The 17,985-nt window shown below is 37.9% G+C and overlaps 1 protein-coding gene across 4 annotated transcripts in view; it reads left to right on the top strand.

Annotated features, from left to right (window-relative positions):
* FRMD3 (FERM domain containing 3) overlaps window positions 1–17,985 on the top strand; it is a 139,834-nt gene that overhangs the window by 102,721 nt on the left and 19,128 nt on the right. For all 4 annotated transcript variants that reach the window (XM_068928263.1, XM_068928262.1, XM_068928261.1 and 1 more), the window contains 7 exons: window positions 5,939–6,026; window positions 7,859–7,947; window positions 9,956–10,019; window positions 10,989–11,077; window positions 13,665–13,739; window positions 14,303–14,371; window positions 17,576–17,697. In XM_068928263.1, coding sequence (XP_068784364.1) covers window positions 5,939–6,026; window positions 7,859–7,947; window positions 9,956–10,019; window positions 10,989–11,077; window positions 13,665–13,739; window positions 14,303–14,371; window positions 17,576–17,697 — 596 coding nt within the window. The remainder of the gene's footprint in view (window positions 1–5,938; window positions 6,027–7,858; window positions 7,948–9,955; window positions 10,020–10,988; window positions 11,078–13,664; window positions 13,740–14,302; window positions 14,372–17,575; window positions 17,698–17,985) is intronic.

Here is a 17,985-nt window from a genome sequence, read left to right as displayed (position 1 = left end):
GAAGACTATCGCATTTCAACCTATGTTTATTAAGCCTGATACTAGTTTAGACTTCTTAGCAGACCTGTATGTGTTTAAGGATATCTCTGGGCCTGCAACTTCAAAATTATGCAATTCTTTCTAACTTAGTAGTACGATACTAACATGGCGTTGTACTTCCTGTAATCAATTAATACTTTGTTTGGCTGTAGTTTCCTACTTTTTTGTTTCTTGATAAAGTCATCCTTCTTCCTCTCCTTAATTCCTCTTAACAGTCATAATTTCACTGAGATGAATGAAGCATTTATTAAAAATTTGAAATAAAAGAGCTCTTCTGGTTACTTAGTCCTTTTCCTGAAGAACGATGTGTTGCATTCCTCAAAGATTAGTTCTTCTGAACCATTATTATATTTTTCATACAGAAGTATTTTTAAAACCAATTAAAATAAACAAGCTGTACCTGTAGTTGTGGATGTGCTTCCTAAAAATGCCTGTTCTTTGGATTGCTGTTTACACAGCACAGAGAGCATTTCTAGAAGCTGTAGGGTGGGAGCAACTTTTCCTGAGCAGGCATTTTTATAGACATCGCAATTTGAGTACTTGTCTAGAGGGAGACACTTTACAGACGAAACAGATGTCTTTTCCCTTCTCTCTTCCCAAAGCTCTATTTGATATAAAAAGAAAGTAAAAAAAAAAAAAAAGATAATGCAGGTAGTTTTTCTTTTAATAGGAATTCCTAATAGCGTGTTCTATTCAGTAGCAGGGATACTTTACTTGAATTGAAAAATACACATGTTTTTATCATAAACTTTGTTTGATCATTCTTTAGGTTCTATATTCCCAGGAAAGCTTTTCTGTTTCTTTGTTTCTTTCTGGAAAGTGGTCCTCATCATGCTCAGCAACTACAATTGTTTTCTTTTCCAAGCTAGTTATTAGCCATGTGACATGAAGTGAGGTGTGGATTCAGGTTCTGCTATTTAGTGTAAGTATTGCTGAATTCAGCTGTACGTGCCAGTTTCCAGAAGGTAGGGATTTCTTCATCAACTGAATGGACCTATTTTTCCCCCTGACTTCTTTCCTGGGGGTGGGGAGGGGGGGAGTGGTTAGGGGTAAGGTATATTTGGGCTAGCAGGGGTCAGTTTACTATGCTATTAACTAATACAGAGCTCAAGACATGTCTTGGTATCATGGGAATAGATTTTAAATGAATAATAGAGAAATCAAAATGGCATCTGCACTATAAACGTGCTCCTTTTCTTGAATAGGCGTAAAGCTCTTCACATCACTACATCAGTTTATAGAGTAATGTTGAAATCTAAGTATCTCAGCATAGATTTTAGAGGTACTGTGTGGCTTCAGGGATCAGGCTGAGACAAGTAGTTTGAAATGTTCTGGTAGAAGGAGTTACATAAGTGGCACATGTTATTACAGACAGCATGGTGTAAAATTAAACTATTAAACATTCAGTAGATCCAGTAAGGGAGGCTGATTTTTCATTTAAAGGAATTAGTTAGATTTTTATCATCCTAGAATTCTTTCTAGGAGAAAAAAAAAAAATTTGTAATACAAGTTCCAACCGATATTTGGGTGTTCTGAAATTTTCTGGGTTTTATATGTCCCAGCAACTTTTCAGCAATTCAGCTGCTTACCAGGTGGAAATCTTTCTTGTCATGTGCAGACCAGTTTAAAGCTCTTTCCTGATACCTGTGGCCAGAGCCGTGCTAAAAGAAGCAGTGCCATTGCTTAGGAGATGTGCCAAGTGCTTTGCTCTTCTGACAGACTGAGCCACAGGGCTAATAAAACGGCATTTCAGTTACCAATATCCTCTTTCAGTGCTTTTCTTTGATATTATGGATTATTAATATTAGTATTAACACATTTGTGTTTCGATATGAATAAGTCCTCTTTAGCACCTGTACTGATAACTAAAAATACAAGCAGAAAGGCTGTATTTTAAAGAGCCTTATCGTCTGCCAAAATCTCCCAAGCTTAGAGGAAAACTAAAAAAATCACTGAAGAAATTGAGCACCATGATCATATAGCTCCTAGAGTCTCAACTGCTCATAGTAAGATTTAACCCAACCATTTGGTGTAAGTGGTTCTGTGACCTGTGTATGTTGTAATTAAACCTGTTAATTCTTTATGCAGATTTCTGGCTTTTTAAGCTTTAAAGGAAACTCAGAGTATTCCTTTTCTACTGAAGGATATTATGTACATGATGTGAGATATAACAAAGAGAATCTTTCATAGATGGATTGTCTAAGTAGTCCAAGTAGTCACTGTTGTCTCTCTTAAGACTCCAGTGAAGGGTGCCCACAGTTGCAGGGCAAGGCAAAGGGTATTTGATGGAGATTGAGCCTATGTTATTTAAAGCTTTATGGCTTGTGCTTTTTCCCACTCTGAATGCAGGTGTTTCATCATGTTTCTATAAGTCAGATCATTATGAGCATGCTTTTTTATTCTTTGAACTGATTGCATTTAAACACTTTGCAAGACCATAAATATTGAGAAATGACTCCTGTAGGGAGCATGCTAAGGAATTGTATTGCTAGTGTATTCTGCAGCAGGTAACTTTGTGTGGCATACAGATGAGGCAAAGGATGGACAATAATTATGCTTTTTGTTAGTAGGTCTGAATACTTTTAAAATCAGTAAGACTAGGTAAATGAAGTGACTTGACCAGGGTCATTCAGGAAGCCAGCTGCAGAGAATTAAATTGAGAATGCGTTTTGCTTTGCTGTAAATGGTATATAAATTTCTCTGTTGTTTTAAAGGAGTTAAGGCTCAATAATCCTGTGGTATCTCATTCTTGACTTAGACTCTAACTTCAGTAACAGATATATAGTTCAAATGGGAAGAATGAAAGGGAAAAAAATGCTAGAGTGAATTAGTGTGAAGAGCCAGAAGAAGAAGCAGATCATTTCTGTGGCACGCCCTGGAAAGTATATCCCACTGAGTTTCCTGGCCTTCGAAAAGCTTCAGAGGGAGGCTCTTTGGGGAATAAACAGACCTTGTACATACCTTAGCGTGTACTGGTCACGAGCCTAAAGGAAAAAACACAACGTTGCAGATTTTTCAGTCTTCTGTTAAAGTATTTTTTCATTAAAATTTTATTAGGAATGTTTAGATTGATTGATTCCTAGGGTTAATGAATAATTCACAACTAATAGCTTTGGAGCTCTAATTTCACAAATAATCGTATTTCATTATTTGTATGGTATACAGAAACTTTTTCAATAATATGTTATTTGTCCTATTGAGTAGGGCAGTGGAGCATGCTGAAGCTGGGTACTAAACTGGTTGCAACAGCTGGAAAAGGAATGCATCTTCATTTTAATGCTGAATACATGCTGATTAGGTTGGATAGTCACGTAAGGTGAGCTGGAGCTACTGCACATGCTGACCTGACTCTTCTAAGAGAATTGAATTAATACATATCGAAGATGCATTGGCTAACAATGTTCCCTGTTTTTCCACTGTAAGAGGCATTGGTGGAAACATTTGCACGGGTGAGGAAACCCTGCATGTTTATGTGTAAGGCTTTTACAAGTAGAAACTTTTAAAGGCTTTTTAACAAAGCCAGTCAAGGAGTATCTAATGATAAATCAGTGGTCAGTATGAAATGTTGGCTTTCCTTTGGTGATAGGATTTGCTGTAGACACCTTTTTATTTAGTATGTAAAATTTCATTACTAGGGTGCAGATGAAAAGCATGTCATCAAGGCTTGGATGTTATTCCCCTTGAAAAGGGATGAATCAGAATTTTTTCATTTGATATTGTAGTTGATTCTAAAAAGACTCTACTTGGCACTTTTCTTTTAACTTTCTTTTACACAGTAGCCATTTCAATTTGCCTGTAATCCAGTAAGCTGAAACTTGTCCATGTATTCTGCTTTATTTTCAAGTATCCCAGTTCATTCAGCTTGATATGCGCAAAGACTGTATATTGTCAGAGGTTCTGCGTGAGGAGAACGTGTTGGTCATTTTTTAATGTATTTCCTTACTTTAATAATAATTATCATTTAATAATGTGTTTCCTTTCTGGAAATGCCCAAACCAAACAAACAAAACAGCCAAATTACATTGTTCCAAACTATCTGTCACTTTTAAGTCCTTTCAGACTAGAAGACTGATTACTTTCCTTTTTACCAGCAAAGAGAGTTAGGAAATCAATGCATTTTATGATGTTATTTTTCAGTAAGGGGCCAATTCCCATTAAACAATCAATCCTGATTTCTGTTTGGCTTTTCTTTATGCAACACAAGTAGTCCAAGTAATTTTGGTTAATTCGGTTAATTACTTCTATCCTGTACAAGTTGGTAGGTACATGAAGGAAACTTGTAGCATTCCTAAAGCTCGTTTACAATCTGTCGCAACTTTTGTGGTCTATTAGCATCGAGGGGAGGGAAGAACAGTTTAGTAGAACCATCAAAAAGTTGTGATTGGAAAAAAAAGTAAATAATTTTATTTTGTTCTGCAACTCTCATGCTATCTTCTCCTTCAGTATTTAGCTATGTAAGTGCTTGTTGACAATTTTTGATTTTCTGCTTGTTAGCTTTTCTTCTCCACTGGAAAATGGTGAGAAACAGAGACCAAAAAGGGAGGGAGAAAGAAGAGCACTTATCTTGTTTGTTTTTTCTTTAAAAGCTAAATAACAACAACAATGTGATCTGAAATAAAATGCAAATAATGTAGTGACAAGCAAGACCAAAAGCCTGAGAGAAAGCCGAAGTAGTATCATGGGACTGACTGGGAAGCAGTGGCGTACCAAAAAAAATGAATTAGAACCTTGTGACAGAAAAGGTTATTGCTGCTGATATTGCCACAGGGCATCATTTTGGTAGGTTTCAAAACAGAATTTGACATCTGCAAGTATGCTAGACATCATCTGCAGAGTTAAACTGAACTTTGGGGAGGATATGGAATCTCTTATGTCCATGTTGGCTGCTTTTTTTTCTATTAAAGAATGGCAGAGAGACTCCTGCAGGGAAATTATTCTATGTGGGTGCACAGAGCTCTTTCAGTTCCTGTTCCTGAGTGAAGCTGGACCCTGAAACGCAGGGGTTTGACTTAGTATGACTGTTATTGTGTTCCTTATAGATTTGTCCATGCCTCGTTTTCTGGATGACTTGTATGAGAAGCCTTTGTGAGACCTGGCTTTCTAAAGGTTTCTTAAGCACTGCTCGTTGTTGCAAAGTGATATTTCCATCAGAATCACATACCGTAGTTGTGCAAGCATCTAAATAAAATAATACATTTCGTTGACAAACTGGGCTTCAAAATCTCTGTGAGCGCTTGTTATAAAAGCAGGAGTTAGAGGAGCTAAAACAAAGTAATAAAAATTTCCTCCAGAATTTAAGCCTTGAGTGCCATGTTTCAGGCTTCAGTATATGTTCACGCTTGATTATAGACACCCTAAAAATAGGGGCATATAATGGAAATGCTGACAGATTCTAAGCTATCATGATGGTAACAGGCACTGCTATAATTAGGCATGCGTCTCAGTAGACAGTGTAATATGATTACCTTGTTTATACCCTGAGCTGGAAGGAATGTTTGTTAATCTGGTCAATCCTTTTAAATGAATTTAGGGGCAAGGGTTTGTGGAAAAAAGATGCAGAGGTTTATTTTGCACTCAGGTTGACTTCCATGCACATCAAAAGATAACAAATACTTGCAGGACATTGGAGAACTCTGGTTAACTGCATAATGTGGTAGTCTCCTGGAAACAAGCAAAAAACATCATAACTTACCCGAGAAGATCAAGCGTTGGACAAGTCAGCAACAGAAATCATGTGAAAGTTTCCTGTCTTTATATTATAAATAGAACATGCTTGAAGTTGTTCATATTTAAGTAGAATTTTTACCCTCCTTTTTCAGGGATTTAAAGCCTCCAATCAAAAAGCCTTTTCTCCTGTTTTCTTCTTGTTGTCAAACTGTTGTTTCTTGTGTAATTTCAGAGGTCAGAGTCCAGCTGTTGCTGAATTTAACTTGCTCCTGAAAGCACATTCTTTGGAAACTTATGGTGTTGATCCTCATCCTTGCAAGGTGACAGGTTTTTTCAATGACACTTAATAAAATTTTAGCCATTAAATGAATTGATATTGCTTGGTTTTTGTTTTTAGTTTGGTTTGTTTTTTCATCCAGACACAAATACGGAGTAATTTATAAAAGAACCTGCCCTGTAACTACAGATTTCATTTCAGCCTTGGAGAAACATTGACTGCTTGAAATTTGTGTGTCAGTCCAAAAAAACTCAAAAATTCATTCTAGAAGGAGGAGAATATCACAGGAGAGTGTAATCGGGTATTAGGGCAAAAGCTTTGGTTATAATTGATCGTTTCTTTGCATTTACTGCAAAGGTTTTGGTAAATACTCTGGGTGTGGAATACTTTGTGTTTGCCAAGATTTTCAGAATTCACTGCTACTGTTGTCCAAAAGCTGCAAAAATTTGTTAGGCCTTTCTAGGTTAATATTTCACATACCAGCAAAATAGGCAAATCTTAGCAAGAGCAGGAAACTAAATGTACAAAGGAGAGAACTGGGTATGCATGTTATGCCTTTGGGTATTCCACCACTTTACTGTTTTGTAGTTCTCTATAAGAAGGTGATTTTAGTTATCAGTTCTGGTTATCCCATACATCTTCGTTGTAATACCTTTATCTGGAGTTTGTTTAAGTCTACTTCACATTTTAGCTGCTATTTTCGATTGTACTCTAGCTTATATGCCGTCTACTTTGGTGGAACAGCAGAAGTATGTAATGCTGTCTGCTTAGCTGCTCTGAGGGTGAGCACCTTTAAAAGGTCAGCTCTAATCTAAAGCGCTGATTTCACATATACATTGTTAGAAATGGTGCTCCTAGTGTGAGAATACGGGGCCTGGTCGAGAGCTCACTGAAGTCAGAGACTCTAAACTTTACTTCCAAACCATACTGCAGATTTTCAGAGGGCATCATGGAGACATATGCTGGCACTTGACAAAATCCGCATTGGCTCAGCATCATGTCTTCTTTGCCCATGCAGGGAGGCTTATAATGTGGGGACATGCAGCGGTTCATTGCCCATGCTGAGAGCTTGAAAAAAATTGTCCAGCTTTTTGGAAGTGGGCTGCAAAGCAGGATGTTTTCTTGGCTCCTTACATCTTCTTACGCAACTCTGTGGCTGCCACCCTAACAGCACCACTGTTTTTGTATACTGGTATTTTCTTGACAAATCACATGAAAAAATAAAGTGGCTGATTAACTTTAGCATAGTGAGGGTCTGGAACTTGGGATGGACAGGGAAGCCAACTAGTATAAAACTCACCTGAATCTTTACTCCGAAAACTTGAGCCAAAACTTTTCTTGGGGAGTTGAAAGTAAAAAATGGTCTTTCCTAATTTAAAGGCAAATATCAGCAGATGTTCTGACTTCCACCCAGAATTAAGTACTTGCTTACTACAGTAAATGCTATCTGTTAGCAACAATTCCAACGTAATCACTGGAAATGTCACAAAGGAACAAGGTGTTGTGAACTCCAAAACAGCAGTGTTGAAGTAGATGTGAATCGCTGGTTTATGTTTAGCCAGCACTTTTAAGAATGGGACAATACAGAGAAGTATGTTTTCACCAAAACAGTAAATATCCCTAGAGATTCCCTATGTGACATCAGCTACAAGTAAATAAAAACAAAGCACAAGATGCTGTCACTCAGTTAAGTGGCTAGAATGAATGAGGCCTATGCTGCCAAGAGCAATCTTTGCTCTTCAGAACTGTATAATTTGCAGGCAAAATTTATTTCTAAAATGAAAATAAAATGCAGGTAGTCTGTAACGAAGTAAGAATTCATGCTATCAATAAGAAGTACCTCAACACTTACATATTTCTTTTTTCTCTTTAAAGGACTCAACGGGGACAACTACATTTTTAGGATTCACGGCTGCAGGTTTTGTAGTTTTCCAGGGGAATAAAAGAATTCATTTGTTAAAGTGGTAAGCATTTGAAGTAAGAGTAGAATAATATGTGCAAGCGTCTTTTTCCTTTCTTCTTAGTATCTTTACCTGTATTTATTTTCTTTAAGGTGAACTAAGTGAATATTCCTTTTTCTATCCCATCATATTTCAATTTTAAAGCATCTTAGATGAGAAGTAAAATTATAATAATTTAGTCTTACTCTTCTTCCAGAGAAAATTATTCCAGAGGTTGAGTTAGTCCACACAATGCACAACTCTAAAATTAAATGAGACCTCTTCTCTGGCTGAGCATCCCTCTCTACTATGCTGTAAATCGCTAGAGAGGCTTATTGGCAGAGATATCTGGAAAAGTTTATGAGTATCCACCTGCATCTTTATTTGGCTCTTGTAAATGTTGCCTTTTCTTCATTCAATTAATTTTCTCCAATTAGAAGAGAAAACAAGATCTTATTTGGTAAGCAGAAGAGGAGAGGTAAACGCCTTTGTTTTCTTTTTTTTTGTTTAGCCTCTTTTTTTTAAGAGGAGGACACTTAGGTAGTCACCCTGTCTTTGTCTGGTGTTCCTTTTCTCCTGCTGTGAAATATTTGACTTGGTTGGCGAGCAATGGCCACGCTTAAGAGAGATGTATAATTGAGGTAGGTGTTGTAAAAATAGTGGCTGTGCCCTGAGCAGCGGAGTGTGGGGTAAGCACAGGCGTGCTCAGACATCAGGACATCTCCTTTCGCTGTGCTGCTAAAGAGATGCCGAGAGTGGTCGCTTGGACGTTGCTGCCTCGCCTCAGTGCTGCCAGCCTGTTGCGTGGGAGGAGGTGGGCAGGAGGTAAAGAAATAGCGAGATAGTTTTTCGTATAGAGCTGGGCTTTTCCTGGCCTATCCGTAGAAACCTCCTTGAGAGCTGACTACTCAGAAATCTCAACGTAGTCCTCTCTATACTATTCATATCCCTGTGGAGAGCACTGGGAATGTGTCTGTCAAGTACTGTGGATTAACTCTCCTGGACTGTCACCGTAGTTTCCCTAGGGCTAAGCCCAGGTAGTCCTTGTAACAATACTTAAGTGGTTTACGCTTTTGGTGTAGTGGCAGCATAACCATATTATTATCCTGTGCTGGAAGGAGGAGTGAATATGACTTGCCAAGCATACATCGCCATACTTGGGGAGTTGAGGTATACTCTGTTTTGTTTTTCGTGTTTTTGCTGAAGGATAGTTTGTCCTTTTGGAGATCTCTGCGTATTCATTTAGTCCACTGGCATGTAAACAAGAAAATGAAATAGTGACAGATGAAAAGTCTTTAAGCTGTCTGAACTGTTACACTGGCTATTGGAAGGTCAATCTGAGGAGATTTATCTGGATGCAGTATGCTGTTCCTTTAATACCTGGGACTTTGTTTTCTGAAGAACTGTCTGAAATTTGCAACAATCAGTAAAAATCCAAACTCATCTTTGAGATTTTCTTGTTTTCGGGTTTCACTTATCCTAACCCACAGATTCTCAAAGATTCTGAGAATAGATAGACTTCACTAACCATTAATATTTTTAAGTACTCAGTTACCAAGATGATATGTGATATAGAACCATAAACAAATAAGCATATGGATAAGAAGTTGCTGGTAGAAAGTACCTGCATCTGGAAAGTCATATGCCTGCTTGTGCAATATCTGCATGCTAAGAGTCTTCCCTCACTTTTAATTACCTAACAGATCCTGAGATTTTTAAGAAGTAAAAGGAATTCTAGACTGTATTACAGAACTAAGCTTCTGTCTCCTCCTTTTTATTTCTCCTCTTTTTCCAGCAGCCAGAGTTAATTCTCTGAAGGTGCACAGGGATGTAAAACAAACACTCTGGGCTTATGTTCTGTCCTCTAAAGGAAACTGGAATAGTACAGGCTTTTATGCTAAAGGTTATTAGGCTTTTGATGAGGCTCTTTGTTGTTTGATAGCCTACCTGGGTTTGAGGCTCAGTGACATTTGCATGCATATCTGTAGCTCTGACTGTTGTTCTGATACTTTAATTATTTTTCTCTTTTTAGGTGTGATGTCTATAAATTGAAATTTGAAGGGAAGACTTTTTATGTGTTTGGAGCTCAGAAAGAGGTCAGGTTTAATGTTTTTACAGAAAGTGTATTTAATTTAGAGTCAATTAAAATATAATACTATCATCTTTTAACTGTGATCTTAAACTTTGAAACAAACAATTTTATTTCATATTGTAGATAAAATGTATAATAGAACGCGAATATTATTGATTTCAAGAGAATGTCTAATTTGCAAAGAGATCAGATGTTTTGTCCCTTAACCTTCATGCAGTGCTGCACTGATTGTTGATGTTTTTGATTGTTTGACTAGTCAAGTTTTAATGGCTGGATTTTTAAAGCCTGAAAGATGCACCCAGTCTAAAGCATGAGTGACATCTGTATATGATCAAAAATTCAGGTAGGCCTTAATTCCTGGATCAGAATGAGATCTTTTGATTTAGCTGAATAGGATCACCTCCTCATATCTTGCTTAGCCATCTGGACCGGAGTCTGATCTAGGTAGTTAGGAGTCCTGTCATTGACTTATTAGCATTGAAATCTAGAGATTTTGTCTACTGCATGCTATAATGAGTTCTTTCACCCAGCAAGGTGATGAACAGAAAACAGAAGAAGGAAATAAGGCCCGAGATGCCAGGGGCTGGGTATGTGGTATCAGGAAGGATTTGACAGCAGGGGATAATGAATAGGGGAAAAGTGGATGGTAAGCAGCAGAGCAGCTGTGCAACAAGGAATAGTGAACGTAGAGACTTTGTTTCCTGTCTTTTGGCCTGCAGGTGGTCAGTAGATTTATCACAGAAGCCGCTCCTCTAGCTCCTCAAAACATCCCTTTTTATCTCTGAAGCAGTTGCACAGGCAGTTGGGATATCAAGTACGTATGGGTGGGGGTGAACTGTGGATTGCGGCTATACAGAGAAACTTCGTCTTCAGGGCATCCAATTCTTGGTGCTGCTGTCAGTTCCTGCTACTTCAGTCTTTCGGAATTCAACGTTTGCATTGCTTTTATTTCCCTTCTTTTCCTTGTGCTTAGAAAAAGGCTATGCTGTCCTTCCATACTTCTACACCAGCAGCCTGCAAGCATCTTTGGAAGTGTGGGGTAGAGAACCAAGCTTTTTATAAGTAAGTAAACTTACCTGTATTATCTATACTAAAAGTAATAAAGTAATATTCATGTCAGTAGAGGGCAGCTCAGTGTGAAATGTTCTCTGTTTCGTTATCAGGATTCAAAACGTGAACAGAATATACCCGTGTTAGAGAGAATGTGACTTCATTTCAAGCCAGTATTACAAAATGTTTAAAATTAGAAAGATGCTGAGGGGTTTGGGATGTGAAGAATTAAACTTCTTCCAGCACCCTGTTTCTGCAGCTCTGTAGTGCAAAGTTGGATGGACAGGATACCATACTTGATGCCTAGGAACATAGCTGTTAATCTTAGCCCTGCTGCTGAGTACCTTGAAAACCGGAGAGACTATGGGATATGTTTAATTCTCTGGGCTCTTCTGCCAGTAAGTAGGTAATGCTGTCTCAGTAAAATCCCATGTTTAGTGAGAGTTGATTACAAATTCTGTAAAATGAGTTTAAAAAATGAAAATATTCTTAGATCAGTTTTGAAAGCTGACAACTGTCTAGTTTAGGAAATATGTGGCCTGTAAATTGACCAGAAAAAAAGAAGCATCCTCCCTATTCTCCAGAAGAGAGCCTGAAAATAATTCCTCATTAAAAAGTGCTTGGGCTTTATTTTTTCTGCCCCTCCTTCCTGAAGTGACTTTGTTAGATCTTTCTCTTTGTTTGTTAACACTTCCCTTTGGAATTTAGGTTTTATTCTTGCTGCTTAGTCTCTCAGTACAGCATCTTGCATATTTTATAAAAATTGTTGTTTCTCTGCTGGAGCATAGCAACACCAGGCGCTGCTATAAAGGTAGATTTTAACTGAGTAGAAAGAATGTATTTCCTAATGCGAATGTTAATTACCTGCTTTACTTTGGAGGAGATTCCTTCTTTTATTTTAACACTGATGCAATAATATATTCAATACAATTTACTCAATTAAAATATTCAATGAGAAAACAGGAAATACAAGCTGCTACAATACAGCTGTTAATTCTTCTCTATGTAAACATCTACTCTGCTTGAGACTGAATTAATAAAAAGATCATCAGGAAACGTTTTCCCTTGGAAGTGTGTGCAAGTAGAAAAATAGTGCATGTTGTTTGTCTGAACAGTTTTATATTACTAGAACTAAATGCAGGGAACTGAGAAGAACAGTTCTGCTTATCTCTACCCGAAGGGGAGGAGTTTGTACTCAAAGTAAAGATGTGTGAGGTGGGCTCATAGGAGTATCATTTCGTTGCTTTTATAGTTGAACGGTTGTAACGTTTACTGTTTAGCTTTTGGTCACAGATGTATGTTTTCCTCTCTTCTACTTTCCAAATGGCTTCAGGGCACTCCTTTGGGGTTATTTCTTCAACATGTGATTGCGTAAAATTATCTTGCCTGTTTACATTTCAGTGGGTCTGAAAAGAGGACTATATTAGTCACATGGGGAATGGCAGTGATATTTGATGGCCAGGAAGTTGGCTGATTGATAGGGAAATAGTAGTAGTTAATATGCAGAGTATGGAAGAAGGAATAAAAAACCAAACCCTCCAAACATGAAACAAAGGAACCAAAGAAATCTGTCAATAAAAGCTAGAATAGTGTTTTATAAGCAGCAAAGGTATTTGTACAGTCAGAGACGCCATTGTGGATCCTTAGTTACTTAGAGCATTATAGATATTACAGCCTAGTTGTCTATTTACATACTGTATGATATCAGCATATTCTAATATTCTAATTAGAACAGACATAGCCAGGTTCTTGCACGTAATTCCTGATAATGACACTTTGCCTTAATTATATTTGGGCCTTTCCTCTGCTAGCAGAGCTCGAGACTTGCAATTTAAGCTAAGATTGTGATCTTTCAGCATGTTTTGAAAAACAGAGCTTTATTCGTGACTCAATCCAAGCTCGGAGCTGACTGCTGTGATTATTTTCAAATAGCTATAAATCATAGAGGATTGTCTTGTAGGATCCAAGAGTTGAGAGAGTTGATGTAAAATCAGTTTGCCGTTTCAAAACCGCAGAACGTCAAGGAAATGCCGTGTCTGAGGTTGTACGTCATCTTAGTAGGTCAAACCCTGATTGCTCTGATAAAAGGTTGCTGCATACTTTGTGCTTAGGGAGTAGAATATGATGTTGCCTGCTTATAACTTGACTGTATAGAGGCATGGGAAATGCAACTGCTCTTGGAGACAGCCTTTACTGTTTCACTGTTTCTTATTTGTTTTACTAGCGGGAAAGTGAAAATAGCCACACCTTCCCGCAGACATGATGGTGTTAAGGAGAACTTGTACTAGGGGCTATTGGGTTGTTACAGTCTTTTCTTCATCCTATGAATTAAAGTCCCTAGAGGTGAAACATCTGCCTTTTATTTTCTTGCTTTCCTACTCACTATTTTATGCTCAGTCGTTCTATACTGTCTAAATTGTTTCGTGTGCAGCTTTATGTTAAGATTTGTATATAGGCCTATGAAAAATTGGAAAGGCCAACTATTGAATGCTACCCTGTGCTACAAAAATAACGAAGTTTGTAGTTGGTCTTGTTCGTTTCTGCACATCAAATTCCTTCTGTGCTGAAAATGTGACAGCCTCTGTTCTTTTTCTTCAAGGTATGCAAAATCCAGTCAGATCAAGACTATGTCCAGCAGCAAAATATTTTTCAAAGGCAGTAGATTTCGGTACAGGTGGGTGATTGCTGTTTCTTTTTCATGGTTAACCATTTTAGGAAGTATGAGAAAGCTTCAGTAATTATTTGTGACAAATTGAGGGCTTTTCCTTCTTGAGGACCTGTTCAAACCTAATTCAGGTTAGGATTGAAAAGTATTTTTAGTGTTTCTCTAGAGTCTTTTCTAAAACAAATGGATGGCTTCATGCAAACTCTGTCAAAGAGTAGTACCACCAGAACAGAGTCCCACTTCTGGTATAGTTGCTATAAAATTAAGATTTGTGATTCATATGTAGAGATTGAGTTCCCCTTTTACCGAGCAGCTCTGGAACAGAGATATATTAGTGGGGCGGTGTAGTAACACCTAGTGTTCTCTCAGAAGAGTTTGATTTTCTTGAATGATTTTGCAGATAAATGGTCAACAGGATTTTAAATCTGGAAAGTTACATAGGCACTATATAGCTGTTTTGATATTAGATTTTTTTTTGAAAGTAACTTAATTGTTCATGTATCTATAAGTGTTGGCATGCAATGAACTTTTCTTAATATTGGCTTGAATATTTAATCCATGTTTTAATACAGTGGAAAAGTAGCCAAAGAGGTTGTGGAGGCAAGCTCCAAGATCCAGAGGGAACCTCCAGAAGTTCACAGGTACGTTTTGACATTCACTATTGAAGTTGAAGGATTGAGGAGGATTATTATGCTCGGCGCAGAAATTCTTTCCTTTACTGTGACGTGTAACGATTGTCATTCCGAGCTCTCACGTTGAGGCATGCAAGCCTGGGGAAAGAAGTGTTACCAGTGTCAAAAAAATTCTTACAGTAGCATATTGTCCCCTACACAAGGGAATTTAATCTGTGCTGCTTTGAAGTTGCCTTTAATCAATCAGTCAGATGGTTAGTTTATATTATTTTCTGTGTTATGATATAGAAGGTTGTTAAATGAGCCCAACAAAGAGATATATTTCTATTTTATTCATAGTTCTTGTTCCAGTTTTGAAATACTCTGTTTTGTGTACATATATGGGTATGTTTAAATTTATCACAGATAAATTTTCCATAACCCAGTCAAATTAAAAAGCAAGAAGTTCACTCAGTATCTAAGAAGAAAAAGAACCTGACTTGTTAGAAATAAGCAGCTGGGGTTTGCAAGCAAACTAATATTTTTCTGATGCTTATTGCCCGTGCTGACAGTGAAAATTGATCAGAACCTAATTAAAGCTGACAAATCTCATCTTATTAGAAGATGAGAGAGAGGCCAGCAGGAAAACCCTACTTAAAACCTCCTTTTAAAATAAGTTCTTTCATTTTCTGAATATCCTACAGCCATATCCCTACTTTTTTTATGCAGAATTTTGGAGAAGGAGGGCTATTTGGTTTCTTTTTAATTGAATCTGGCAAGTCAATTTACTGCTGAGAGAAAAGTGGATAGTCTTTACTCCAGGATAGGAATATATTTGCAGTAAAAATTTACAAATATGGTGCCCTGTACCATCATGTAATAATCAATGCACACAGGGGTACTTTTGCATATTCCATTTAAAATTGTGAAAGTGATGGTCTGGAAAGCATTAACAGGAAACACAGGAGGCAGAATGTGGGGCCATCATTGAGGCAGAGTAGATGCTTGGGCCTATAAATGCATTTCAGAAGAAATTACTTAGATACAGAAATATCTTGTTGCCCACTGTCCATCAGGTTTCTATTTTCCAGAGATAAAGAAAGGTTTCAAAATAATCTTTTAACTTGTATTTTACTTTTGCTTTCAGTGTTAGAAGAAAATGTTTAAAACTGTTATGATGCCTTAAAGAAACAGATCAGAGGGAAATTAAGTTTATAGAGCAACGTCATCTGTATTTAGCATCCTTAGATAGTAGTCTGTGTTCTTTGTAATTAACCTTCTTAAATGCTTGTGTTTATAATATTATGATAACTCCACATTCAGTTCCTTAGCCAGATAGGCTAAGAAAAAGTCTAGCGCTTCCAAGTGTTTTTATCATGCATATTTTGAAACGGGGGCAGAGGTAGCTAGTCTGTCCAGCTAATAGCACAAGCAGGCAAAAGGCATAGTTTTTCAGATCCAAAAAAAGCAGACTTAAGAAACAAGTGACTCTGCACAAGAGGATTTAGAGACAGGAAGTGGTAGTTTTCAGGTGCAGAACATTTAGAGGAAATTACATGATTGAGGTTGGGGGAAAAAAGTTAAAGGAAAGCCCTCCCCCAAGCCCCTAAAGCTCCCTTTTGAGGGAAGAACAGCAATTGTGAGGAGGTCACTCGTCAATGTTGTTGTGGTTTTGGATTTTGCACTTAACAGCACTGCAGACTGAAAATCTGCTGGAGTGTGTGTTCACACAGCATTAATCAGTGGCAAATTTTTATGACAAATATACACTGAAGGATTTAATTTTGTTCCCCCAGAGCATGTCTGAAGGAGGGATCCCTGTCATAAGTATGGAGTAGGAGCCATATGGGTGCTAGTTGGCACATCTCCCTTGCTAGCTCTTTCCAAAAAGCACAAAGATCCAGGGAATGCCTAACAAGCCTCTGGGGTACTCTTAGGTTGGCATGGTTATAGTTACTGTCATGGATCAGTGAAGAACTTATTTGGGTAGTGAAAATTTAAACTAAATAGTTATTGGAGTCTGCTCATATAAAGCAAATGAGGACATAAGTAGCTATGGGCAAATGTTATTGAGCAGAGAATCAGGGCAATTGAGCAAGAAAGCTTGTTTATACTCGGAGAATATTTAATGTCATGTAATGTGACCTAAAGCAGCACATCTGGGTCTTCAGTTTACCCACACGCTCAAAAACGCACACTCCCTTCTTTTCACTTGCAATAGGTGCTTTATTTAGTTTGTTTACCTCTGTGGAATTGTAAGTTGAGTCTTTGTGCAAACTGAAAATCTGTTCTGTGAAAATTTAGCACTGTTCCTGGGTCTGCTGCTTGTTCTTTCACTTGCAGTTTTATGACAGAGCCTAACCTGGAGGAAGTTGAAAGTAAATGAAGAGACCAGGTCATGGGCAGTATTCCTAGCCTATCCTGAGTGCAAAGCTATATACTGTCTGAAGTCAAATAGAAGCCTCTTTCCTTTCATCTTTGCTTTCACCAAAAATAAATATTCTATAATGTAACAATGCAGTTCTCTTGCAGGACTCTTGCTTCAGGCCTGTGTCATGTAAGTGCTAGACAACTTATTTTAAAGACCCGTTTCTGTTTGCTCAGTAATATGATTTTAGGGTAGTGAGCCACATGACTGAAGCGAATCAACAGCATACCTTCAACTTTTCTGAGAAAGTTCAACACCTACTACCAGGAAAGCCTGTTAAAGCCCAGTAAGAAACTCACGAAAACCAGCTTGAGGTCCTGAAGGCATAGTGTAGAGACAGTGTCTGGGGTGCATGAAAATGAGAGATGTGCTTATCTCTTGACTGAAGGGGGAAAGTTGTTCTTGCTTTATTCTGTAATCTGCCTTGCTCAAACCATCGCAAATCTTTGACCCAGTCCCAGAGGCAATGGAACAACTTCAGCAAATGGATTTGTGTCCTCTTTACTTTCCCCTTCCTTGAAGCCAAATAATCCTGTTTGCTGTGCAGTATGGAGAGGAGCAACACATTGCAGTCCTGGATGAGATGAGAAGAAGCTAAGCTGCATAAGCAGAAATCTATGTGCACAAGGCCTTCTCTTACACTTAGATGATGAAAGGTTTTCATCTACAGAAGGTGCAGTGTAACACAGCTGAAAGTGGCATTCAGTGTGCACAGCCTTGACAGCAAAGTGATTCTGAGATAAGACCGATATGATTGTAATTGTTCCCTTAGGACCAAACTGACCCTTTTTTCCTTCTTGTTTTAGAACCAGCATTACCCAGAGTCGCAGCTCTCCCTCCTTGAACAAGCAGCTCATAATTAACATGGAACCTCTGCAGCCCCTCCTTCCTTCCCCATGCGAGGGGGAAGAGGTGCCTTTAGATGCAGGTGAGTCAATTTACCCAATTCCTGCCCCATCCTCTATAAATATTCATTATGAAATATTATGTATGAAAAAGTAAACGTGTGCTACTGACTCAGGGGCATGGAAAATATGTAACAATTCCATTTAGGGATCACACCATTAAGTCTTTGCACACTATATTGAGAAATGATCTCTGGCTCTATGAACTGTGCACCAGCTTCATGCAAAATTCTCTAGGGGGAAAGTTAATGGTGTTGAGTTTATTGTATCTAAAATATTTTTAGAGATTGTCATGTGAAAGAGACTTAACA

Source organism: Struthio camelus, chromosome Z (assembly GCF_040807025.1).
Source record: "Struthio camelus isolate bStrCam1 chromosome Z, bStrCam1.hap1, whole genome shotgun sequence".
In the NCBI taxonomy this organism is placed as follows: Eukaryota; Metazoa; Chordata; class Aves; order Struthioniformes; family Struthionidae; genus Struthio; species Struthio camelus.
Note: the sequence above shows the minus strand (reverse complement) of the source record. Positions and strands in the feature narration are given on the sequence as shown.